The sequence below is a fragment of the Pithys albifrons genome, chromosome 3 (genome assembly GCF_047495875.1).
Source record: "Pithys albifrons albifrons isolate INPA30051 chromosome 3, PitAlb_v1, whole genome shotgun sequence".
Classification (NCBI taxonomy): domain Eukaryota; kingdom Metazoa; phylum Chordata; class Aves; order Passeriformes; family Thamnophilidae; genus Pithys; species Pithys albifrons.
The window spans coordinates 20,554,198-20,579,591 of record NC_092460.1 but is presented as its reverse complement, the minus strand read 5'-3'; the positions used below and the strand labels follow the sequence as shown (position 1 = coordinate 20,579,591).

At 46.7% G+C, this 25,394-nt stretch overlaps 1 protein-coding gene across 1 annotated transcript; it reads left to right on the top strand.

Annotated features, from left to right (window-relative positions):
• The first annotated feature begins 13,328 nt into the window (after positions 1–13,328).
• Positions 13,329–24,354, top strand: LOC139669536 (membrane-anchored junction protein-like). The gene is given in 11 exon segments (XM_071550038.1): positions 13,329–13,429; positions 15,158–15,203; positions 16,464–16,539; positions 18,922–19,047; positions 19,549–19,584; positions 20,268–20,394; positions 22,211–22,256; positions 23,542–23,594; positions 23,596–23,612; positions 23,711–23,855; positions 24,309–24,354. Coding segments are annotated over 11 exon segments (819 nt in total).
• Positions 24,355–25,394: the final 1,040 nt, after the last annotated feature.

Below are 25,394 nucleotides of genomic sequence, written 5' to 3'. Positions count from 1 at the left end.
CAATTGCCTGGGCCTGGCCTTTTTGTGGGGTTGGTGAAGGAGGGGTGGGGAGGCAGCCAGGGGGCCCCTGAGAATGGGTTGGAGGAGCAAACTGGGACCCACGGCTGGGACAGGTGTGTGGGGGGCTCTGCTGCCAGTCCCCTGTGTGCTCCCCAACTCCCTTACAGACCTGTGCTTGCTGCAGTGCCACGAGAAGCCCTGGCTCATTGGACTTAGTCTTGAGTGTCCCAGTAAGATACCGCATGGTCCTTAGTTGTCACAGAGAGACTGAACATGATACCCACTGACGTGCAACCTGCAGTTCTCTTTGCTGTTCCACCTCCCACACCTGGCCCCTGCTCTTGGACACATTGTGCTGGCAGTGGCAGCCTGTTCCCTCTGACAGCCCCTGCAACTCAGCAGTGCAGGGTCCCCTGCCTCCAGGTAAGTGTTGTGTGGCCTTACCCCAACCATGTTGTATCTGCTTATGGGATGGCAATTACACGATGGGATAGAATCACAGTCATGGAATCACAGAATGGTTTACAATGGGAGGGACCTTAAAGACAATCTTGTTCCAACCGTCCTGCCATGGGCAGGGACACCTTCCACTAGCCCAGTCTGCTCCAAACCCTGTCCAACCTGGCCTTGGACACTTCCAGGGATGGGGCAGCCACTGGTTGTGTGACTGTGTCCTCCTGAAGTCAAAAGTGCTCTGTGTTCTTCCTTCATGGATATTGATTGAGCACTGATAGAGAAATGGGGAGTTGGCTCTTCCCATATTCCCATCCAGCATCCCCCAGTGCTCCAACAGCACGGGACAGATAAAACCCCACCCAGCCATGACGCCTGCAGAGATGCGCTGGCGGTCTCAGGTGACCGTCATGCCATGGCACTGCTCACCTCGGAGGCTGCAGACACCGCTCGCTCATTCCCCGCTGTCGGGGCTTCGGAGCTGCTCCTGCAAGACATCCCTGCGGGGCCAGTGTGGGCTGGGGATGAGGCGGCTGGTGGCAATATCGAGACATCGCCAGCTGGGGGAGTTCACAGTTCAGGAAATGGGACCCGTTGTGGTGGAACCTCCCGAGCACCTCTCGAGGCTTGGCGAGTCGAGCAGCGCTTCCCCTTCGTAAAATATCCCGAGATGGAAAGGACTAGCAAGGATCACCAGCTGTGACTGGTGACAGCGAGCACCCACCTGGTGTACCCACTGCAGGGCTCTGGCTTGTGAAGCAGCCTCACCCACGGGAGAAGAGCTTGGAGGCTACACCCTGAAGGAACCGTGTGCTGCCAAACCAGAACAGAGATGCCACTCCCATCCAGGGACAAGAGGTGACATTGCTGTGCCAGCTGCCCTGGGCAGGAGCCCAGGGCTGGCACAGGGACCTGAGCGCCCACATCTCTGGCTGTCACAGAATTCCCTCTGGAAGCACAGGCAGGAGAACCCAAACATGTCACCGTGACCAACACCTCAGCCTGTCCTCCTTCACACCTGCAATGGCTTTTCCAGGGGCACAGGCTGTCCACAGGCAACACGGCTCTGGGGTGTTCCTGCTGAGGGATGGTGCTCAGCCTCACAGCCCAAGGTGCCAGGCATGATGCCAGCCACGTCTTCAGCTGGTAGACAGTGTGGATTCCAATACATGCACTGTGGCCATAAGAAGTTTGAACAGTGTCACTGCACTTCCCAAACCATTCCTTACCCTGTCTTATCCATAGCCAGAAACAGGGTTTGAGACAGATGCTGCAAACATCCTTTGCATGCTGTTTTTGGGTATTTAGCATCATCACAGAATAGTTTGAGTTGGAAGGGACCTTTAAAGGTCATCAAGGGACCCTTTAAAGGTCATCTAGTCCAACCCCACCACCCATTCTGGGCAACCATTTCCATTATGGTGTTTCAGCAGGGACCTGACTTCTTGGGCTGCTGGAGGCTGCTTAACATTTCACTCCTGGTGAACCTTGGCTTTTCAGCCTTCTCCCCAGGAAGAACACACAGAGGCTCATGGCAAGTCCGTGATTCTGTCCAGTCACTTCAAATCTCTTGCCTAGTTCCTGGGTTCTCCCTGCTGTCTTTGCCTCCATGGGGTTTTGCCCTTCCTCTGTTTCCCCATGCAGTTCATATCTTTCCCTTATACATTTCCACAATAGTTGATGGGGGATGTAGCTTGATCCTGGCATTCCCCATGCATGTTTGTGGAAGTGTGGTGCAGTCTCCATCTCCACAGTGGGGCTGCTGACCCTGTGCAGTTACCACCATTGCCAGGCAGCTCCCATTCTTCTGCTCAAACATGCTCCAGGGGGTATGTATTTGACAAGTTCTTATCCTACACAACTGTGATATGAAAGCCAGAGCAGAGACAGGAGAACTGGGGTGGGGTGGTGGGCATCCCAGTTCACCTTCTGGCTGGCTTGGTGCATCCTATCAGGACAGCAGCCTCGTGGTGACATAGGCACAAGGGAAGCCTGGCCCAGGTCCCACCTCTCCAGCTCCTCTGCAGGGTCCTCCAGCAACGAGAGCTCTTCAGGTGCCAGTGAGACAGAAAAGCCACGTTTCTATTTTCTCTTACAATGCCTCATGCTGGAAATACAGCTCTGGGCTGAGCCAGCCCCTCTGCTTTGCCCCTGAGCCTGGCAAATGCTGCTCGCTCCACACCAGCATGGGAATGCTTTGTGTGACCCACAGGAATTGGAGAGGCCACAGAGTATTCCACACTGGTTCCTGCTGAGTAGGCTGAGGACACCTAATGCACTCATGGTCTTCCACTGTTCTCCATGGCTGCTGTACTGAGCACTTTGTCAGGTGAAACTCATAATTGTTTTTTTCCTGGCGTGGAGCTGTGTCTTGGATTGAGCTGGCAAAATGCCAACTGTCCAACACAGAGAGAAAGCTTCCCTCCCACCCACTGAGAAAAGGGAGAAAGGGAAAAAAAACCCTAGAAACTCAAACTAGTTTTATGCTTAAACTAACTATATATATTTATACAGAAAAGAGAAAATTAAGAGTAACAATATAACACACACAAGTTAGAAATAACAAGATGTAACTCCCCACTCCCCACTGAAAACAGATTCTATCACTGTAGATCTATAAGCACCTTAAAAGACACCCAGGAAGAAAGAGAAAGTATAACAACAAAACGTTTCTACTTCCCTGAATTCAAACAAAATGCAAGTAGCGGCAGCCACAGCAAGGCCCACTTCAGCAGGAAAGCTGCAGCGTGTCCTGCTTTTACATTGGCTGTGATGGAACTGACCAAACACCTCCCACTCCTGCACTCATATCGGTTTGCGTCATCTGATATGAAATATCTCCCTGGTTACTTAGCCAGGCGATACCTGTCTCTCCCAATCAACGCAGATTCCTTGAGCCTGCTAAATTGAGGCCTAACTAAAACTACCACAGTGGGCCTGGGAAATTGCCATTTTTCAGCCAAGAATTGAAGACGGATGAAGATTCCTCCCAGGGAAATGTGCTAGGACACAAAGACCTTGGTGCTATTTGAGTGTTGGTGAAGGAGCATCATTGGCACCTGAGAGCCGAAGGGGCCAACCTTTTATTTTGGCACAAAGCTCAATCGTTCCTTGACACCAGTGGGTCTGGGAAATTGCCATTTTTCAGCCAAGAATTAAAGACAGACGAAGATTCCTCACAAGGAAAGGTGCCAGGGCACCTAAGGTATTGGTTTTTTTAGAGTGGTAATGAAATTGCATCACTGGCACCTCAGTGTCAAAGGGTATCAGAACACAAAAGTCTTCTTGCTTTTAGAGAGTGAATGAAGACCAAGATCATGCACCTGAAATATCAGGCATGCAGCATTCTTTCTTGGTGAAAAGAACAATTGTTCCTTAAAAGAATCTAATCTGCCAAATTGTCATTTAAAAACACCATGCCCTGCCAAGGAGTGAAACAGTTGTTTCCTGCCAGAAAGAAGGTATCAGGACACAAATTTCTTAGGGCTTTGGAAAGTGAATCATGTGCATCTGAGATCCAGGCCTGGAGCTTTCTCTCTTAGCGAAAAGCACAATCGCTCCTTAGGAGAAGCTAATCTCCCAAAGTGTAGTTTAAAAGTACTGAGCTCTGCCAAGAAGTGAAACAGCATTGTTCCTGAAGGTGCTGGAGGTCAGGCCTTTGAGTCTCAAGCCCTGTCCCCCAGAGCTGTCCCCAAAAGGCTCCCAGGCATTTCGGCTAGACATGTCCCAGCTTCCTAAGGGCAGGATGACCCCGGGAACAAAGGCAAGAGCTCTTCTTGCCCAGCCCCTGGTGCCATCTCTGAGCTAATGCTGTCCTGCAGGCTTCCAGGGAAGCCCTTCTTGGTGTCTCAGAGCTCCTGCGGTGGAAGACGCTGCAGCGCCTGCTGAAGAGAGAGCGGCTGTGGGAGCTGGGAGCGTGCTTGGTAGGGACAAGCCCCAGGGCCCAGGCTGGGGGAGGGCTGTCCCCGACCTGTGTCTGGGCTGTGGGCTCTGTAGCTGAGCAGGCCTGGAGCTGCATCCTTGTTTCTGCCCTCAAGAACAGACCCTGAGGTCTCTTCTCCAGGCCCCTGTCCCCTGCCTGCACCCAGCAGGACAGGAGGGCTCTCAGTACCAGGGGGAGCTGGCAGGAGGCGCTGCTCCGGTCAAGTCCGTGGCAAGCCTTGAGAGGCATCCCTTGTTCTCTCTGCAGCTGAAGAAGAGCAGGAGCAGGACTGAAGAGTACCTGCAGCAGAGCCTGCCATACCTGCAGGACCCTCAGAATGACGTGCGCCTGGCGGCCGTCAGGTTCATCAGTGAGTCGCAGCCCCTCTGGTGCCTCTTTGGGCAGCTTGGCCACTGTCCTGCTGCTGCAGCAGTAACGAGGGGCAGCTCTGTGGCTGCCCCAGCCCCGGCCACCCTGGGCAGGGCCTTGACCTCCCTGGGCCAGTCCTTGCTCAGCCTTGCTCAGTCCTCAAGTTTATCATGGTCCAGACAAAATAACAAACTGTTTTATTCTGTCTCCACTTTTAACCCACTTTTTCCTTCCTCATAGACCATTTTCAAATAAATCAAAGAAATTGAGTTCCTACTGACTTGGCACACAGCCTGATAAAACTGCATACAAATTTGGGCTCATGGCAGAGCAGAATTACAAAGGAGATTTTTCTGAGGTTCTGACATGCTTTTTATACAACACAGTAAGCCCAAAATCTAAAAGAAATTAGATTATTACACAAAATGTAACAGAGCTGTGGAATTCTTCTTGAGAGATTCAATTTAAAAAAGCAAACAAAAACAATGACAGCAAAAAACCCCAAGAAATTTGTGGAAGAAATCTTTCAAAAGAGAAGACCTCTGTATCTTGCTTACCTGACTCTTACATTCTTCCCTAGTCATCTGACACTGGCCCCTGTTGAAGTTACAGTATTAAGTGAAATAGTCCCTTTGACTCATCCAATTAAATATGTTCTGAGTTCTGGTCATAAATTAGACATCCAAAATGTAAGCAGGAATAGTTCTATTAACCTGTATTTGTTTCACTCAAATTAATCTTGTCTGACAAACAACACTTGTAACCCTGCCTGACATGAGAGCATTTTAGGATTTGGTGCACCTGTATGATTTGAATCATACATATTCATTGTAGCAAAATTCATGGACATTAATTATTGACTTGCTTTATATAGCCTGAGTCAGGTATAGAAAGAGAGCACCAAGATTTGTGCTTTCCACACTGCTGAGCTCACAGAGAACTGTCTGCAACCAACCCTTACATAAAGTGTAAATTTTCTACAGCATCCAACACTGGACTTCAGAGCTCAAGAGCTTCCTAAGCACTATTGGAATAATAATAACAAAAAGAGCAAAGAAATTTCGTTGCAGTAATACAATATAATATTTTCCTCCTCTTCAGATTTCAGAAAGTCATATACCCAAAGGAAATCTTGTGCCTCCTCTGCCAAGAAAAGAGATCAGTTTTATTTCCTCAGACATAGATCTTTTTTCTAATCAAACATTGCCATCCAGTGGCAAGAAGAACAGTGGTGTCATTGCCACCTAACATCCTATTTTTCCAGTACCATTGGCTTCAGAATGACACAGGCAAATTAAGCACATTATTTTGTTCCTTGCTACCACGTGCACTTCTAATTTTACACGAAACAGAAAGATTGTGCAGGTATAAAAGCTCCTGGCTAGAAGCTTGTCAGAGCAAATGCTGAGAGCTGAAAAGCACTTTTTAAATTTTCCTGGACATTTAAGCTCAGCTGGTACTTTCCTGGTACTAGTCCTGGCACTTAAGGTAGCTTAGAGTCTGTCCCAGCTTACAGTCTAAACTGGAAATATGAAATGAACCCTTGACCACGAAAGGCAGAACAAGAAATTCTCCTCAGGTGTCCACAACTCGTCCCAGGAGAGATCAGTCTCAACCTCAAGGCTTGGAAAGCACAACCCCCTGAAACTTCAGCTGCTCTGAAACATTTACAATTATATCCGATTCTGAACCCTCTGCCAAGCACATTAACCCTCTTCTTCTTGCTGCTGGGACTGGTCTTTTCCTGCTGTTCATGTCCTGAGGAAACCAGGGACTCTGGGAAACAGCTTGTTCAGCCCCTGATGACGAGCTGTGATCAGCTCTGCTCACTCAGCCCTTGGGGGAGGTGCTTTGTAGCACCAGCCCAGCCCACTTTTCCCACCCCACAACCTGTACATATCTCTCTTCTGGATCAGGTTCCACAGTTCAACTACTTCTCAGTCCACATTGCAGTTTATTGTGGTCATAATAACGAGTCTAGTCCAGCTTTTTGCCTACAGGAAGACTTTCCTTGGAATATTTAACTAGCTACTAATTGAATGAATTCAAATAGCTCTTTTAAAATAAAAGAGGGGGGAAGAACCTAAGCCAGAATATACATTCTTCTTAATACACAGAATCATGTTTGTTGGTACATTTTCAGGAAAAAGATTCAGGAGATAAGACATTTAATTAGAATTGGGAGGTGGGGGTGGGGTTTGGGGGGGGGGAAGGTGGGAGGGGAATACATAAGCTTTAAAATTCCCAGAGGGTCTGCAAGAGTTGTTGACCTTTTACCAGAATTCTCTAATTGTACTCATTATCATTGTTAACAAGAGATCAGAAGGACAGAATTTGCATTTAATTCCTCACAACAGGGCTCCTGATCCCAGCACCACACTCAGAAATTCTCAGACATTTTTTTACTTTCCAGCTTGACAAGAAAGACATCAAGTCTCTCATTCTGTTTTGGTTTTATTCAGAACACCTTCAGGAGTAGTAAGAGTCACTGTTTCAGTCCAATAATTTACGCCTCACAGTTACCTCATTTTCCCAGCTTACACCTTGTTTAACAATCCGAATGTAGTTTAGAATCCTTGAAATTATTCATTACATATTCATTGGAGTTATTCAATATTTCCATATAATGAAAGAAGTGCTGAGCAGCTGCAGATGTAGGGCATATTCTTTAAGTAGGATAAGATTAAATTCCTCCCATGTCATAATAAATTTACTGGGGCATTTTACTGCTAAAAGAAGTGGTGGTTGGTTTTCCTTAGAAGGGAACTTTTAGAAATAGCCAAGAGAAGTAACTAGTTCAGTGTAAGCAGTAAGTTTTTTAGCTCTTTATTTTGATTATTCATGAAATGTCTATGTACATTGTACATCCTAGCACAGTGTGATTTTTAGTTCACAAAAAGAGAAGTTGTTATAAATTGAACTGGAATTCCACCTCTAGCACTTACTCTCCTGTGCCATTGCTCTTCAGTCATAGCACAGAATCCTTGCTTGACAGCACTTTACCAAAATATATGAAGACAATTTGCAAATAACAAGACTAAAACCACATATTGAAGGACCAAACACAGTGAAAAGTGGGTTTGCACATTAAAATGGAAACTCATTTCTTAGCCCACTCCTGGCACAGGTAGCAGAGCTCACACATGTTGCAGACTCCCGAGTAAGCAAATGATTTAACACATACACAAACACACATAAAAAAGACGAAGTATAACATTTCTTTGGGGAGGGCAGAGGGAGGAAAGGGAAATAACTGAACTGTGTTCTACTGAGTGCTGCAAGTGCTTAACGTGGCAGTCCAGCATAGTCAAGCCCTTTCCTCAAAATCTCCACATCCCCATGACTTTCATGAAGTTTGGCAGTTCCTCCCATGCTGAACAACGGGCAGGACGCAGGGCCAGAGATGGGTCCTGCTGTGGAACAGGTTACTGATACATCTGGAGGACTGTGAAGCAGGTTTAATCCAGTAGATGAGGTGACTTAACAGATGATGTCAAATCACACAGTGAAATACTCATTTATTTATTTTTATTCACAGTTTCAGCCTCACACACTGGTACAGACAGTTTAAAAGTGCTTTTTCTAGAAGGTTGGGTGGGTTTTTATGAAGTTTTGTCGTTGTTTTGGTCTGGGTTTTTTTGCCAGCTGAGGGTGCTACTTCCTTTCTGTTCAGAAAACATGACAACAGTTGTATAAACACTAAAATACAGGGACTCCAGTCCTGTGGAAATGGCTTGTTCTAATGAAATTAGTAACACTTGGCACTTAGGCAAACAAACAAACAAGTAGTTTACTCTAAATGCCACACTCCTCATTTATCCTCAAATGCTTTTCAGCAAAAGTTTACCATTTCTGTTTATTTCGTTCAGGTCAAAGAATTTGAAAGTGGCAATAAGCGTATCATTGAACCTCATTCAACAAATACATCAATTTCTGCAATATTTATAGGCTTTTCTATAGTATTTATTGCTGAGATACTTATGCACCTCAAGAGGAAGAGAATTCTCAGCTCCACAGCATGGCAAGAATGCTTATGTATCTTTGCAGATGGGGAAGCTCTAAAAACACCAATTTGGCTGAGAAAGACGTCCAGCTCTCCAGAGCCTCAGTAACAACAAGGTTACTGCTTATCCTCCATTTTAGGTTTAAGGATCTAAATTATTTCTCAGTGATGTGTCAGGAATGGAAGAAGCTGTAAGTCACTGAACCAAATACTACAAAAACATGAGCATTACCCAGGAAAATGATCTTCTGGGAATATGACAAGGTGAGTAAGAAATTCAGCAAAGACAAGGCACAGAAAGGAAATGAACAGTGCTTTATACTATGATTTTACTTTTCACAATAGCCAAATACACTTGATAGTCATATTTATGCAGCTTAGTCTTGTAGAATGCCCTCCTGCAGTAAATTTACTAATCCAGCTTGCAGGATTCTTATGTCTCAATGGCCATAAGATGCCAAAGTCCACTGATGCCAAAAAAACCCCGCTTTCCCTTCTTTTATTTTTTTATCTAGGCTAAGATGTAGCAACCACATGATCAGCTGTAGTTCAGATTTCAAAACTCTACATTGTACTTAGACAAACAAAACCACAGAACTATAATAACATTTCCATTTAAACAGCAGCTAGTCAGTGTGACATCCTGGAAAGTGAAGCTCCATCATTTCCAGGGGCAAAGCACACAAATTACAGGAAAAAATACCCATTACAGTTCCATTACAGTGTAAAACCACCAGACATCACAATCCACAAGCCTGTCCCATGGCACTTCTTCAGGGTGTGACAGGTGATGTGACAGCAGCTGTGAGAGACATCCTGGTGGTTCTGGCCTGCTCCTGCTCCCACTGTGCCATGTCCAAGCTCCAGAGCCTCCTGAAGGCCATGGGGAAGGGCCCTGGTGACACTGAGCTCCTCACCTTGGGCAAAGTGGCCACAGTTACAGCACAGCACTCTGGGTCCCCAGGTTTGGGCAGGGGTCTGTGGTCCTGGGGAGATCCTCCCCCTTCCTAAATGCTCCATGTTGGACTGGGAGGCTCCAAAGTTGCCATGACTCCTTGCTCTGTGCCAGGGACAGCTGGCAGCTCTGCCTTACCAGCCCAATCCCAGTTCCCAATCCTGGGAAAAGCCCAAAGCGTCTCTGCCCCACCCTGTTTTCCACTTTTCCCCCAAGGGCTCCCCAAGGCAGCCCTGTCCGTCCCACACAGCCCAGCAACCCTTGCCTTGACTGTGACAAGAAGAAGAGGAATATGTCTTTCCAAACAGTGTCCATCTGCTTGTAGATAAAGAATGGTTAGAGAAGCAATCAACTAAAACAAGTGTGAGAAGTTCAGCTAGACATAAAAGCGCTGCTGCTTGGCCAAGGACATTTTGAACTTTTCAGTCTAAATAAGGGTCATAAATATTAACTATCCACCCAGGGTTGGCTTTAAGCTCAGGGAAGAGCAACAAGGCTGGAGAAGGGACTGGAGCACAAGTGCTGTGGGGAGAGGCTGAGGGAGCTGGGGGTATTTAGCCTGGAGAAGAGGAGGTTCAGAGGTGACCTCATCACTGTCTAGAACTGCCTGAAGGGAAGTTCTAGCCAGGTGGGGGTTGGTCTCTTCTCCCAGGCACTCAGCAATAGGACAAGGGGGTACGATGGGCTCAAGCTCTGCCAGGGGAAACTGAAGTTGGAGATCAGAAAAAAATTCTTTGCAGAGAGAGTGCTCAGGCATTGGAATGGGCTGCCCAGAGAGGGGGTGGATTCCCCATCCCTGGAGGTTTTGAAACTGAGATTGGCCGTGGCACTGAGTGCCATGATCTGGTAAAGGGACTGGAGTTGGACCAAGGGTTGGACTTGATGATCTCGGAGGTCTTTTCCAACCCTATCGATTCTACGATTCTATGATTTTAGTCATACAATCTATGTTAGAAAGGGAGGCACATGCTTGTACATGTTTAGAGGGAACACACAGTGGGTGGTTCAGGATGCCTGTACCTCCCAAGTACCTAAACCAATGGGGAAAGGGAGTCTGCAGTATGCGGCAGGAAATGAGAATAAAAGGGGACCTGCGTCCCCCCACCTGGCCGAGAAAAACTCATTGTGTATTGCCTTAGTGTACTTTCTCCCTTTATTCTAAATAAAGTTCCTTTAGCAGCACTCCTGTGTCTCCTTTGTGGACACTGACCTCTAGCGACGTCATTTTCCGTACACCAGGAAACACCTGAGTCTGTCCCTGTCCCGCTCAGTCCCTGGCCCTGTCCCTGTCTCTCTCAGTCCCTATCCCTGCCCCCGTCCCTGTCCCTGTCCCACTCAGTCCCTGTCCCTGCCCCACTCAGTCCCTGTCCCTGCCCCTGCCCCGTCCCTGTCCCTGCCCCACTCAGTCCCTGTCCCTGCCCCTGCCCCTGTCCCTGTCCCACTCAGTCCCTGTTCCTGCCCCTGTCCCTCTCCCTGCCCCACTCAGTCCCTGTCCCTGCCCCTGCCCCTGTCCCTGTCCCTGCCCCACTCAGTCCCTGTCCCTGCCCCTGCCCCTGTCCCTGTCCCACTCAGTCCCTGTTCCTGCCCCTGTCCCTCTCCCTGCCCCACTCAGTCCCTGTCCCTGCCCCACTCAGTCCCTGTTCCTGCCCCTCTCAGCCCCTGTCCCTGTCCCACTCAGTCCCTGTCCCCGCCCCTCTCAGTCCCTGTCCCTGTCCCTGCCCCTCTCAGTTCCTGTCCCTGTCCCTGCCCCTCTCAGTCCCTGTCCTTGTCCCTGCCCCACTCAGTCCCTGTTCCTGCCCCTCTCAGTTCCTGTCCCTGTCCCCGCCCCTCTCAGTTCCTGTCCCTGTCCCCGCCCCTCTCAGTCCCTGTCTCTGTCCCTGCCCCTTTCAGTCCATGTCCCAGCCCCTCTCAGTCTCTGTCCCTGCCCCACTCTGTCACCTCCCTGGGAATGCCGCTCCTGCCCGGCGCACTGTGCTGGGCCGGGCGTGGAGGGGCCACATCCTGCGCATCTCTGCAGTGCTGTCACCTTCTTGGTCGGGGTCCCAGGGACAGGGGCTGGACTGGCCTTGGATGTCTCCCTGTGACTTCTGAGGCACAGGATGCAGCAGTGCAGCCTGGAGAAGAGGAGGCTCAGGGGAGACCTCATTGTTCTGTACAACTACCTGAAAGGAGGGTGTAGTCAGGCAGGGGTTGGTCTCTTCTCTCAGGCCACCAGCAGTAGGACAAGAGGGCACAGTCTTAAACTGTGCCCGGGGAGGTTTAGGTTAGATATTGGGAAGAAATTCTTTATGGAGAGGGTAACCAGGAACTGGAATAGGCTGCTCTGAGAGGTGGTTGATTCATCGTCCCTGGAGGTTTTTAAGGCAAGACTGGATGTGGCACTTAGTGCCATGGTCTAGTAAGCACAATGGTTGGATCAAGGTTGGACTTGATCTCAGAGGTCTTTTCCAACTTTCTTAATTCTATGATTCCATGAAGAAACTGCCAGTTCCCTTTCCTATGGCTTCTGTTCTCCTGTTTGCCTTGGGGATTTACAGAGCAAGAAAAAAGCAGGGTGAGCAGGGCAGGAGGAAGCCCAGCATTCCCGAGGCTCAGCTTCTCCCATTGGCAGGCACTGGCACCTCCCTGGGGCTCGGTGTGTGGCAAGAGCTTTGCCCTAATGCCCAGGGCTGTGCCAGTCTCGCCCAGTGAGGGCCAACATCTGATGAGTAGGAAATGCTGGGAAACTGATCTGTCAGAGAGGGCTGCCCAGGTGCTGCTACAACCTGGCCCCGTGGCCAGCCTTGCCTGCTCCCAGCGTGTCCTCTCTGTGGCCTTCTCTGTGCCCCCCTGCAGGTCACGGCTTTCACAGTATTTCACAATATTCCTATTTTCGCTTTTCCTATTTTCAGGCTGGGATGGGATGGGATGGGATGGGATGGGATGGGATGGGATGGGATGGGCTCGTCTGGGCCGGGCTGGGCTTGGCTGGGCTGGGCCGGGCCGGGGCGGGCTGGGCCGGGCCGGGGCGGGCTGGGCTGGGCTCTCCTCGTCTCCGCTCCGCCCGCAGCCCAGGCCCGGCGGTCCCGGCCGTCCCGGTGTCGGTGCGGGGTGTCCCACCCTGGTGCCCGGCGGGCCGCGAAGCCCCTCGGAGGCCGCTCCGGCCGCTCCCGGCGCTGGGGAGGCGGCGGCACCTCCCGCCGGGCACTGCTGGTGGCTGCCCCTTGGGCACCGCGACAGGAACGAGCTCTGCGGGCCGGACCCGCGGGGGCCGGGGGTCCCTCACGGTGTCCCTCCCAGACTGGGGTGTCCCTCACGGTGTCCCCCGGGGTGTCCCTCACGGTGTCCCTCCCAGCATGAGTGTCCCTCACAGTGTCCCTCACAGTGTCTCTCCCAGCCTGGGGGCCCTGGGCACAGGTGGTTCCAGTGGCCTCAGCTCCAGGTCTGGCCTCTGATCCTGCTCAGAAACACAGGCCGCTGTTGGCACAAACACCCAGACCGGCTGCGTGCTGACAGGTGGGAGATACCTTCCCTCTGCAGATGCTCCCTGGAGGAAAAACTTTCATGTGTTAGAGTGAGATGCGGTGAAGGGTTTTAGGAATTAACCTTTGGGTGTCCTGCTTTTACATTCAGGGAGAGTGAGAGAGATGCCCTTGAAGCCCTTTATGTACCCACTGCCTGAAACAAGGTTTCTTCACGCTGGCAAGTTTGTGTACAAATTCAAAATCCGCTATGGCAACTTCAACAGGTAAGTAAGTTAAGCTGAGAAGTCACCCTGCAGTTTGTTGTCTGCAGGTGAGTTAATACGGGACCTTAAATTCAGATCCTGGGGCCTCCTCATTTCCTGCCTTTTTTCACTGACCAGGAAAGTGGCCATTTAAAAGTTGCTGCTGCACTTTCACGTGCTGAGAGAATAATTCCAGCTGTAAAAACACTCTTATTTCATTGCCTTGTGTGAATTTTGTGCTTCACTGGAAAAGAGACACTTTTCACAGACAGTAGTTTGAAATTCTTAAGTATTTAACTGAGAAACTCTAGAGCCTTTGTGGTGGTTGAAACTACATGTAACACACTCAAAAAGAAAAAGAAAGGAAAATGGAGAAGAAGAAGGAGAGAATACTTCAATCTACAAGTTACTCTCTATATATTCTAAATCCCTCCCATGGTCACCCTCCCATTGGTCCATGATAGTGTCCATATACCTTGCTAAACTTCTAATTGGCCATTACACACTCCCCAGATGTAATTTTAGTTTCATGAGAAATTATCAACACACATTCCACATGCCTTTCTCAAGTTCTTTCTTATCTCATGCTGCTTTAGTTACTCTGTTAGTTTTTTCACAGTCTTAATTATTTTTTTCTGTTCTCAGTCATTCAAGGAAGCAACACTTGGTTTAGGCCAAGAACTGCCTGCAGTTTCAAACCCCCACACCTCTCATGTCTCTGATCCCAACCCAACCAGTTACTCTCCTGCAGTCGGACAGCAGGTCTGACATCCTTGTCACCAGTGCCTGGATGGTGCCTTGCTCTCTTCCATTCTTTGCATTCTCATTTCTTGGCACCATGGCAGCATCCTTTCCTGAACTGTACTTTTCTTTCCCTGCTGATTCATGACCACAGCATAAGTCTTGAGTCATGACTTCCTTCTGCTGTGGTGCTGAGCAATTCCTTTCATTAGCCCATTTCATGGGTCTTTCTGAAGAGGAAGAGGAGTTCTGGTTCTGGTTCTGGTTCTGGCTGGGGCCCCTGAATGGGGCAGATGTGATCATGACTGCCTGACAGAGAATACTTGCACACCTTGCATTCCTTGCATACCTTGGATTCCTTGCACTCCACTCTATCTACTTATTTCCAAGTGACCTTTGTGTGGTTTGTTTACTTTTTAATGAATTTAGATTTTCTTTTAGACCTTCTCTTTCCCTGTTCCTAAGGTTGTTGGCCCATACCTGCAGCAAACAGCTGCTGAGAGGATGGATTCCAGAGGCTGGAGTTAATGTTTGGGAACAGCTGGATGCAGAGGCAGCACAGACTCCCAGCATCACAGGGCCTAATTCTGGTGCTGTGAAGGGCCATTCCTCTCCTTGCACAGGAGGAGATTGACTGACACCTCCTGCCAGTTCCTCCCTTAAGCAGAATGGCACCACCACAATAGAAGACAACAGAGGGGCTGGTTTGAGGGTGCTGTGTCAAAAAAAACAATCCTGAGGGTTACTGAGGATCAGCTGAAAAGATCTGATCTCTCATCCATTGTATCCACAGACACACAAAACACAAATGGGCAGAACGTTCACAAGCAACAATCCTTGTGGAATAGTGGATGTTATTTAAGAATAATATATTAGGAGTTCATCTACCTGCTAAGTATTTTTCCTATGCAATGGGAATGATGTTTTGCTGCTGTTTAAACTCTTACATCAAATGCATCTCCACTGATTTTTGACCAGGATGTTCCCAACTCTCTGTTTGTTTCACAGTGCTCCTGATCTCAGTCTTGCTGAAAGTGCTGCCAAGGAGTTAGAGGTAGGAGCTGAGGCAGGTCCGTTGGACCCTGGATGGGTGTTGGGCTGAACAAATCTTGTGTTTGTGGGACAGAGAACATTTTGTCAAATGCAACATTTCAAATGCAAGTAATGGGGAACTTCTCTGCAGAGCCTCAGGGTGAAAAAAATGACATAAATAAAAAATGTCTTCAACAGGCAAAATTAGTGTAGAAGAGCCATGCTTTTGTTTCAAATACTCCAAAGAAGCTACTGAATCTTCATATTGTACAAATGGAAACTGCTGTTTGTAGAGCCAGTTTCACCCTGCTCCTGTCCGAATCCTCTTCACAGTCATTCTTGCAGGAGCACTTTCCCAGAGTTTCACTCTCAGCCTCAAACCTGATCCCCACTTTTTTGACTAGCTGTGAAACCCCCCTGGTTTTTCAGGAGCTGTGGCAGTGCTGGTGGCTTGGCAGAGGTCAATCTAATGCTAAATTGCACAGGCTTTCCTCAAAGCTGAGGAGCAAGTGGAAGCAGTGGGTGTTCTTTTAATTTTTCCAATGCTTTGTGTCTAAGCACAAGTTGATGGTCACAATTGGTGCCATCTGCTTCCTGAGACAGGACACAGCCCCTGCCTTTCCTGAGAAAATGAGACAAATATAAGAAAATGAGTCACATATACTGCCTTCTTAAAAATGCTTCTTCCTATTATTTAAATTTTTTTAAATCTTCAGAATATAGTAATAGCATTCAAAATATTACTGAAGAAAATGTGCTGATTTTAACTGATATAAAGAATTATAGTTTTTTCACTTTTTAAAATATTGGAATGTATTAAATAGAAAAGCTTGTCAGTAGAACAGGAGTTTTTTGCAGCTTTACTTGTGACTGATTTGGGTCAATATTCAGCAAAAGAGCAATATGTTTATTTTTGGCAAAAGCAAATGCTGTGGGTGTTTTGCTGGGGAGGAGGGGGAAGGACACTTCTTAAATTTAATACTTGTTAAATTTGAAAAGACATCTCCACTCTCCGTAGCAATTCTTCTACGTTAATTCAAGATTAAGATAGTCCTTCACTTCAATTTCTATCAGTCTGTCAGTGCAATACACTCTAAAATTCTCAGAGGGAGTGGAGAGAAGAAGGAAAGGGGAAAAGCAGAATATCTAGAACCTGCTTTTCATTGATTCATGCAAACAGTAATGTTAATTTTTTCCCAAGCCTTGAAACTGTGTTTGACAGTGGAATTGTTGCTATGTTTTTAATATTCTTCTTTGGTTTATTTTTTTTTGGCCTCCCCAGGAAGTGATTCGAGTAGTCCTTGGAAATCTTGATGATTTGCACCCATTTTCTACAGACCACTTCGTGGTCTTTCCATGTATCCTTTCTTTCCTATTCATAAAAGAAAAGATCCAATGATTTGTGTCTTTTGGGCCTTGCATAATTCAACATTCATGTGTAAGAGTGTGCAGATCTTTGGCTGAAATAGGACTCCTTCGAGTTTGCAGTGGGACATTGGCTGAAGATCCTTTTCAGGTGTTGCCTTCACCAAAGATGTGAAAAAGAGTGTTCTGCAGTGTTTCCATCAGAATGTCCCAGCATTCCAAATCAGATTTGACCAGAGAAGATCAAGGTGTGTCAAGAAGTCCATCCATCTCCTGCGACTGCATGTGCAGCCAGTGCATCATTCCCAAAGGTTCATACAATGTAAAACACTCCCTGCAGGCTCAGCAGTGCTGGCCCATGGATAGAGAACCCACAGTTCTGTTTTGGTGTGGTCCCTCAAGGTTAAACCACATCCATGAGCTTTTGGGGGTGGAGGATGGGAGCAAGTGTGAGTGTGCTCAGGCACCCACAGAGATGGCTGAGAGAAGCAAAAAGCACCTCAGAGAGTGAGTTTTATGAGGAACAGGAGTTGAGTTGAGCTAATTGTAGGTCTAGACAGGCTTTTGATGACAAAGCCTTCAGGATTGTCATCCAGTTATCCTGGTCCCCTCTTCAGTGTCATCCACCCAGTATTCATATTATTTGGCTCATCCCCCTTACTCCTGTGGGACCAGTCAGCAGATCTTTGCCTCCTGCCCTAAAGTGTGCAGAGGCATTTAGCTGCTGTCAATCTGTCCTGCTGTGCACAGACAGTGCTGTAAAAGCTCTGGCCATGCACAGCACAGACATACAGAAGCTGCTACCCAAATACTGGCGTGCACAGGTTTTCTGAGTGTAGTTTCCTGGGATTTATGTAGCTGCTGAGGCATTTGAGATGGAATTATTGTGGCCAGCACCTGTACCACAGACTCCTTCACCCTCCAGATGCTTTTTTATCAGAGTGCACCAAGGGCTCAGCTGGCCTTCATCTTGTGACTTGTGCAACTGCACAGAGTTTAGCAATGTCTGCTACAAATTCTGCAGATTATTAATTTAAATTGGCAATAACTAAATTAAAGAAGTGGTAACAATTAGTTGCTATTATAGTTGCTGTAGTGTAGGGTTAAGAAGTTACTCTCCTTGTTGAAGAGAAAAGTAAGTTAGTTGAATGAGGAGGTTTTTCATAAGATATGTCAACTTAGGAGGTCCTAAGATATCTTAGGAGGTCCTAAGATATGTCAACTTTTGGATTAGATCTGGCATCACCTCCTGTTACTGAGTGCTCAGGCATAATGAAAAGCTCTGAGGCATTGCCTTCAATCTTGGGGGACTTAATTATCCTCATAATGGCAGGCAGGAACAAGGCCATCCTCTCTCTCTGTCTGAGGCAGGTACATACAACAGCAATGTGTTCCTGTTACTGACAGGAAGAGAAAGCAGCCAAGAGCATCATCAGACAGGAAACCCCCAAACCCAACCAATGTTATTGATTTGCTTCTCTAAAGCTCAGCCAGTTTTGCCTTCATGTCTGAGGAGTGTTTGGTTCACAAACTTGTATTTGTAGAGTTTTTAAGTGTGTCCAGATGCTTAGGCAGCACCAGGCCCTGCAGAGAACTGCGAGCTCAGAGGTCTGGCATGAGGAGTTGTGCTGCAGTTGGTGTGTTGGGCTCCTCTCTGTATTATGACTCTGTATTATCACCAGCTAAGGGAGTCCTTAAAGCCAAAAACCAGGCAACTTCATTCCTTAAAAGAACAGATTGTGGCAATGTCTCATCATCTCAGTCCATGGGATCTTAGTTTCAGCTGGCAAATGTGGACTGACAGTATTCATTTTACCTGTTTCTCCCTGAGATCAGAGGTGTCTAAGGAGACTGCTGTGCAGTGCCATTCACTCTTGCAAGCATGAGCTCCTGAGTGCCACAACTGCACCCAGGTGAAGGAATGGCTGTAACTTTAGTGGTTGTATTGTCAATTGTCTGGTTTCCCCCAGGTTGAAACGTGAAGCAAATTTAATCATGCTGCTCCTATGAATCCTAGTTCTTTTCAATGTTTAAATAATTTTTTAAAATTATTACTTTTTAGTTAGGAAGGCTGCTGGTTTTATTCATAGGGTTGGAAGAGCATGGCATGTTGGGGTTTTTGCAGGAGGGCCTCAGGAGGGCAGTACAGTTAAGGGAACAGAAGCCTTAATCCAGGTGACTGATGGGGCAGTACCATCTGGAGGAGTGTTCCTTGTAATGTGTTACTGGTGCTTTTTCATGAAGTTCATAGTGGCAGGTTGGATTTGCTTCCTTGTGCACGTGTGCAGCATGATGTGAGTTTTGAAGACATTGTCAGGATTCCTGCTCCTTTGAAATGTTAGTGCTGTGTTTTTAAGTCTTACCACTGTTCTCAGATCTGAGTAAATGGAAGAGAGTATCGAAGATGAAATTCAAACATGAGAATGTCCATCTTATGCGTTATCCCTACATTTGCACATTGTATCTAGAATTGAACTCATTTCAGCAAAACGTTCCTTGTGGTAAGTCACTGTGGTTGTGTTTGCATAATTTCTGAAAATATCTGTGATCTGTGTCTTGCTTTTCCCTTTCCCTTCACCTAGTGTACCTTTGAATGAGAGAGCAAAGCTGCATGTGGTGTGGCTGTACTGTGGGTTTGAAATAGAGCACAATAGTGTGTTCTCAACTGTCCTGTACTGCTTTTCTAAAATTTCCTGCATTTCTGTTTGCCTTTCCAACCACTGCTGACTCTTCAGCAGGTATTCTTATGAAGTGATGCCCAGTGCCTCCCAACCTTCATTATTTAATGGCAGTCACTGGGCTGGAGCCATTACATACAGGTATATGGAAAGCATGTTTTTCTTCCTTGTGCTTGACTACATTTGTTGACATCACACTCTTTGTTTCCGGTTTCCTAAAGAAAGAATGGATTTGTTTGTGCAAACTGAGTGTTCTTATGTACTTTTCAGTTGGTTACAGGAAGTCCAGCCAAATAATCATCAAGTTTAAACCTCTGCTTACAGGTAAAGAAGTAAACAGGGGCAGTGATGAGCTTGTAAGTTGTGCCTCTGTTTTTGTTTGGTTTGTTGTTTAATTTATATTCTAAGTATTCTGGAGAAGCAGGATATATATATTTAGGCAGTGCTATAGTTCTCGTACTTCTCAGAGTTAGCCAGTCAGTGTGAAGTGCCACTGAGTTCTCACCTAGAACCATCCAATGTGAGAGAAATCTTCCTGTCACTTCCAGAGGGCTTGGAATGCAGTCCTGTCTCAGGACCAAAGAGCCTGGTGCCTTCAGTTCCATGGATTTTCTGCAAGTCTGAGTGAGCTGTCCAGTGGTTTCTTCACTGGGAGAGTCTGTGAGGTCGATATTGCTGAGTAATTAATTAGTTCCCTAGGTACTTCATGTGCCATAGACAGCAAAGTTAAGTTAATTTGGTAAATTTTGGGAAAATGAGAGCTCAGAGTATGTTTGTTTTCAGTATGGGTAAGTGTCTGAAGATGGAGAGAATTATTGAAGATGTCCTGTCCAAATTCCCCTGAAGAATTTTTCTCTCTGCTAGGATTCCATTTCTGCTACTTACATTGCTAGGCAGTTCTCTGAAGATGGAGCAAATAGGATGTCCTGGAAAGCAGTATTTTGTTTAAAACTGTTGAACATAATTCTCTGGATGGCCTCCCAGTGCTTATCTTAGCCCTGAATCCTTTTTTTAGTTTTTATTCAATTGTTATCAATACCAAGTGTGCAATGTTTTGAACGTCAAGAGAAGAAATGAAATGTCAGACAGTGCTGCAGTGGAAAAAGTGATGAAGAGGAGGAGAGTGGAAGTGGGAGCAGAGACTTCATGTCTACAATCACTTATGGACAAGTCAGTTGACTACAAAATAGTCTCCCTATAAGTATTTTAATGTCTATTTTATGTTTCTTTAATGTTTGTTGTGTCCTCATGTTTCATTTTTATGCAATCTTTTGCCCCATTTTTCTTCTTCTTCTTCCTCTTCCATAAGTAGCAGAATCAAAGCAGCATTGCTCATATTGGGAAAAAGTGGTCCTGTGCTCCCTGGGTTCCCATGCCCTTTGCTCTTGCCAGAAGGTACTGCAGAGGAGGGCCTGGCTCCCTGTTCTTCATTCCCTCTCATCAGGTGTACATTGATAAGAGCCCACCCAAACCTTCTCCAGGCTGAACAGTCCCATCTCTCAAAGCCTCTCTGCATACAGAATGTTCCTCAATCCCATCATCACGTTTGTGGCCCTTTGCTGGGTTCACCCCGGTGAGTCCCAGTCATGACCTGGGGAGTCCAGGACAGGCAGAGCACAGAGAGGGGTCTCAGCAGCCTTGAGCAGAGGGAGGCATTGCTGCTTGAGACAGTGGTTTGGCAAAGCTCTGCCTAACCCAGCTCAGGGTGGTGCTGGGCACCTGTAGCATGAGGGTACAGGGCTGGCTCATAGGTAAATTCAGGCTTGGTTCCTGACTGTCTCTGAGGCCCAGTATTAGTTACAGGCTGACAGGCTTCTTTCTTTATAATAGAGTGTAGTTTTTAAGGAAAGAAAATTTATGTCTGTACTGAATTCTCACAAGTTACAGACAGTCCCAGACCCATCACTGTGGTCGTGTTTATGCCCACCTTTCCCCTCCCATGTACAGACTGTGTCCAGTCATCTCTCTGGTTGCCTTATATCCTACCCAATTCTCAAATGTGTTTCATGCAGAGATTATAACAGGAGAAGTCAAAGCCAGTCCTTTTGCCATGACCCATTTCTAGTCACAATACAAGTGTTGGAAATGAGGGAGGAATGAGCCCGGGATTCAGAATGCTTTCTGATTTCTTTTAGCCAACACATCAGTTGGAGATTAATAAAGTACAAGACCAAAAAGGGCTATTTCATGATCCAGTCTGGCAGTTCTCTCTATGTCCTGTATCTTACCCCATCAGTTATGATTAAAACACTTTTCATAATTCTAATTTCTTGAATTCAAAATCAAATAGATGAGCATCAGCTTCAAGCCTTCTGTTATTGTTTTCCAGTTATGCTGTTAGGCTGAAGAGCTCATTCAGGCTAAGCATCCCCTCAGCCCCAGGAAGGAGTGTGTCTGCTGCAGTGATACCACCTTTTGGTCCTCTCAGCTTTCTGGACAAGCAATTTTACTCCTAAGTTCTGATGGGGATTTGGGGTTTTCTTGGGATACTAATGAGTGCTGAGAAATCAGAATCTCCACGTGACAGTCCCAGTGGTCCCGATCACCTCACAATTTGTGAAGCCAAGATTGGTTTCCTCCATATGCACCCCTTTGTACCTCCCTGTGTAGAGCTCCCTTTGCCATTTTATTGCTCTGTGCTCAAGTCTTTTAAGATCTTTCTGTGGTTCTTTGCTGCCTGCCCTTGCAAGCTTTCTTAGTTTGCTGCTCATCCCCCTTTCCATGTCATGTAACACTTTTTTTTCCTCTTTAACTGCTTGTTAGTTTTAGTAAAAAAGCAGAAAGCCCAGTACTGGGCTGAGTGCATATTTTCATTTTTTTAAGGTAGACTTTGAAAGATGGGTACAAATACAGATTAAAGGTATATTTCTTGTTGGCTGGAGGTACTGAAATCCTGGTTTCCAGTGAAATACTTGGAGTAGTCATTTACAAGATTATTTCCTTTTTTTGAATTTTGTAAACTCAGTTCTTACTTACTTATTTTTAGAACTGTAGCTGACCAGATGAGTAAAGCAGAACATGGATATGAAAAGGTAAGCTACAGAATACTCAGACAGAGAAAACAGCACCTGTTTAGGCCTGGACTATTGCAGTACCAAGCATAAAAGTGCCTGCAGATAACTTTTCCCCTTTTCCCTGCATCACCTCCATCAAGACACTTTTCATTCCTGCTCACTAGACTTAGCAAAGGATAAGTTTTAGGGAGACAACACAAGCATTTCTGACTGTCAACCTACAAGCTGGGGGTGAACTGACCCTTTGAGAGCTGAGCCTGAGGGAGGCCCTTCCCTGTCTCCAAGACTCCAGTCCTTTCTTACCTCAGATGCCCCTTCATGCAGAACTCCACAAGGGGCAAACAGGAAGTGCTGGCACCTTAATACTTGCTTTGGTGTGAGCATGTGCCTCTCCTCACCAGTGTCCTTTCTCTCTGGGGGTGGCCATGCAGGCATCTCCCTGTTCCTGAAACAGTGCCATGACTTTTCCCACTATGGCACCAGAAGGCAGGTTCATGACAGGATTGTTCCAGAGGAATTGGCAGTTGCCCTTTAAAGCCACTGTTCTCCAAAGACCTTGTCAGAAGGGGAAGATTCTTTCTCTTTTAGCCCACAGGCTGCAGTGGTGCTTTGGCAGAGCTGCTCTTAGGCACATCTCTTAGGTAGCAGGGTCCTCCCTAACACCTGTGTCCTCCAAATGTCCCTGTGCATTTTGTGTGATTCTGTGTTTAGTGCAAGGGAAACGCCATCAGGGAGAGGATCTGTTTTTCTGGTAGGGTTTACTCTCAAAGAAGCTTGCCTGCTGATTTTGTTGTTTGTGTTTCATATGATGATTTTGGGGTTTGTGGTCCTTTGGGTTCCTGATCACCTTCCTAAAGGATATTCCTGGCCCACCTCTTGCTTCTGGCAGTTTCCATTTTTGTCCCTTCCCAGTGAGTCTGTGTCCCAGGACTATGTCTTAGCAGGGCTAATGTAGGGACCTGTACTGTCCAGGGGCTGTTGTTTCCCACAGCTCTTCTGTTCCTGTTGTTTGAAATCTCTGCCCATGCCATAGCTACTGTTATCTCACTATCTGGTATGTTAAAGTCTTCTAAATTAATTACAGCTTGATGTTAGGTCTGTGAATGTCTTGAGGAGGAAAGTATAAATATCTTGCTGAAAAAAGTCCTCAAAGTAGCAGAAAAAACCCCCACCAAACCCACAGAACAAGATAACAGACCTTGATTTTAGTACTTTTAGTACTTGCTTAGCAGGCAAGCAAACAAAAATCTCTGCAATAGAATTTTGCATTGTGTAACAATTCTTGGGTTCTTTTTCCTTTCAGAATTCGTCCAAAGCAAGTGAGGGTGAGTTTAGTCCCACATCCCTTACTAAAGACTGACTAATTGAGTTTCTGTGAGTAAGGAATGCCTGGATTGTTCCATTCCACTGGGTACACAGGGAGTGTGAGACAAGTGAGGTTGTGGATTTGTTCTTGCTGTTGTTTCTAACAGGGAAACCTGTGGAATCTGCCCTTGAACAAAGAGCAGCAGCCAGTCAGGCTGAGGGTACAGTGCAGCTGCTGCAGCAAATGGACCAAGCAGGAAAGACAGGACACATGAAGTCAGAAGGAAGAAGTCTCTCAGGGCTCTGGAGAAGGTACTAATCCTGCAGGGATGGGCAGGTGCAGGCCTGGCTCTGTCTAAGCCTGTGTCACAGGCTGATTCTGGCAGTTCAGGTGATTCTACATAATTCTGGAGGATGGAGACCTCTTTTCTGTGGTTAAACCAAAGTCTCCCAGTGCAGAGAAGCATCCAGGGATGTCCTTTTATCTCATGGTAAGGTGCAGCATTCCCAGTAAACGTTGCTCTTCTGAGCTCTTTGGGAAAAAACACACAACTCCTTGTTAATCATAGTGTGTGCCATCCCTTTAATGACTGAGACCAGACCATTAGTGCACAAGTTATTTGTTTTCCTCTATTTTTTCAGTTTCCCTCTGTGTTGTTTTATACTGGCATTGTGTTTTTCTGTTGGACAGACTTACCTTTTTCCCAGTTCTCAGAGAAGTATGTTAAGTCTAATGTGCTCTTTTTGTTGCTGTTGTTTCCACAGGATCATAATTTCTCCACTACATCATCTTTTTGGTAGAAAGAAGTGACCTGGTAGTACTAATCGGAGCGGAAAGGTAAATTTGGAGCATGATTGTTGGGCCGCAATGTTTCTTCTGTAATTCAGTTTTTCACATTGCTTGTCTCAGCTGTTAAAGACTTTAAATTAAATTCTACTTGTTCACATTTTCAAAGTAACATTCTGAAGATGTTGGGTTAGAATGTCTTTCCTTGCAATTCAGAGTTTTTGGAAATAAAGCAACAAGCTTTAAGGGTTTGATCCTTAAGTGTCATAAATTGTGAATTTAACATTATGTGAGATTCTAATAAAACAGGCATCAGCTTGGAATTGTGTGAAATTTTAATCAGAGTTACCCAGGCAGGACACTTTCTGCCTCCAAGAAGAAGCAGAGGTTTCTAGTGTTAGATGGACTCAGTACTACGCTTCACAGCACTAAAAAGGTCAAAATTCTGGAAAATATTTTGGATTAGATACATGACACTGGAACTTGGGTAATTATTTATGCCTTCAGTATGTAGTGGGATGAGGCTGAGAATGAAGGGTGTGCTCAGTCAGCTTTTTGCTTCACGAAAAAAGTGACCAACAGTCACCTTAGGGCAGACCATGGGGACAAATGGCCACCTCACAGGACTGTATGGATAGAAGTCCCCCTGCCCCTTCCCTCCCTGAGCTGCCCCAGGGCTCTGCTTTGCCATCCCACCTGGCCAAACACTCTCCTCTGGGCCCAGCACTGGTGGCTCCAGTGGAAGGCATGTGGACTTTGTGGTGGCATGTTGGACATCCCCTGTGTGATGCTGCTGGGGAAACTGGTGCCATATCTGGGCCTATCAGGCCACCACAGCATTCCTACTTCTCTCTGGGACAGTTCCACAGAAGAGAAGGTGTTCAGTGATTGGACACTACTGAATACTTCTCCTCAGCTCTGGTTTCTGTTCTGCCTTCAGCCCCCAGCATAGGTACCACTCAAGGAAAGGGAAGAGAAACTACCTGTTGAGGCAGGGAGCCAGAGAGGAGCAGTGCACCAGGGACACTGTGGGTGTGAGACTGGCTCTGATCACCCTATTGTCC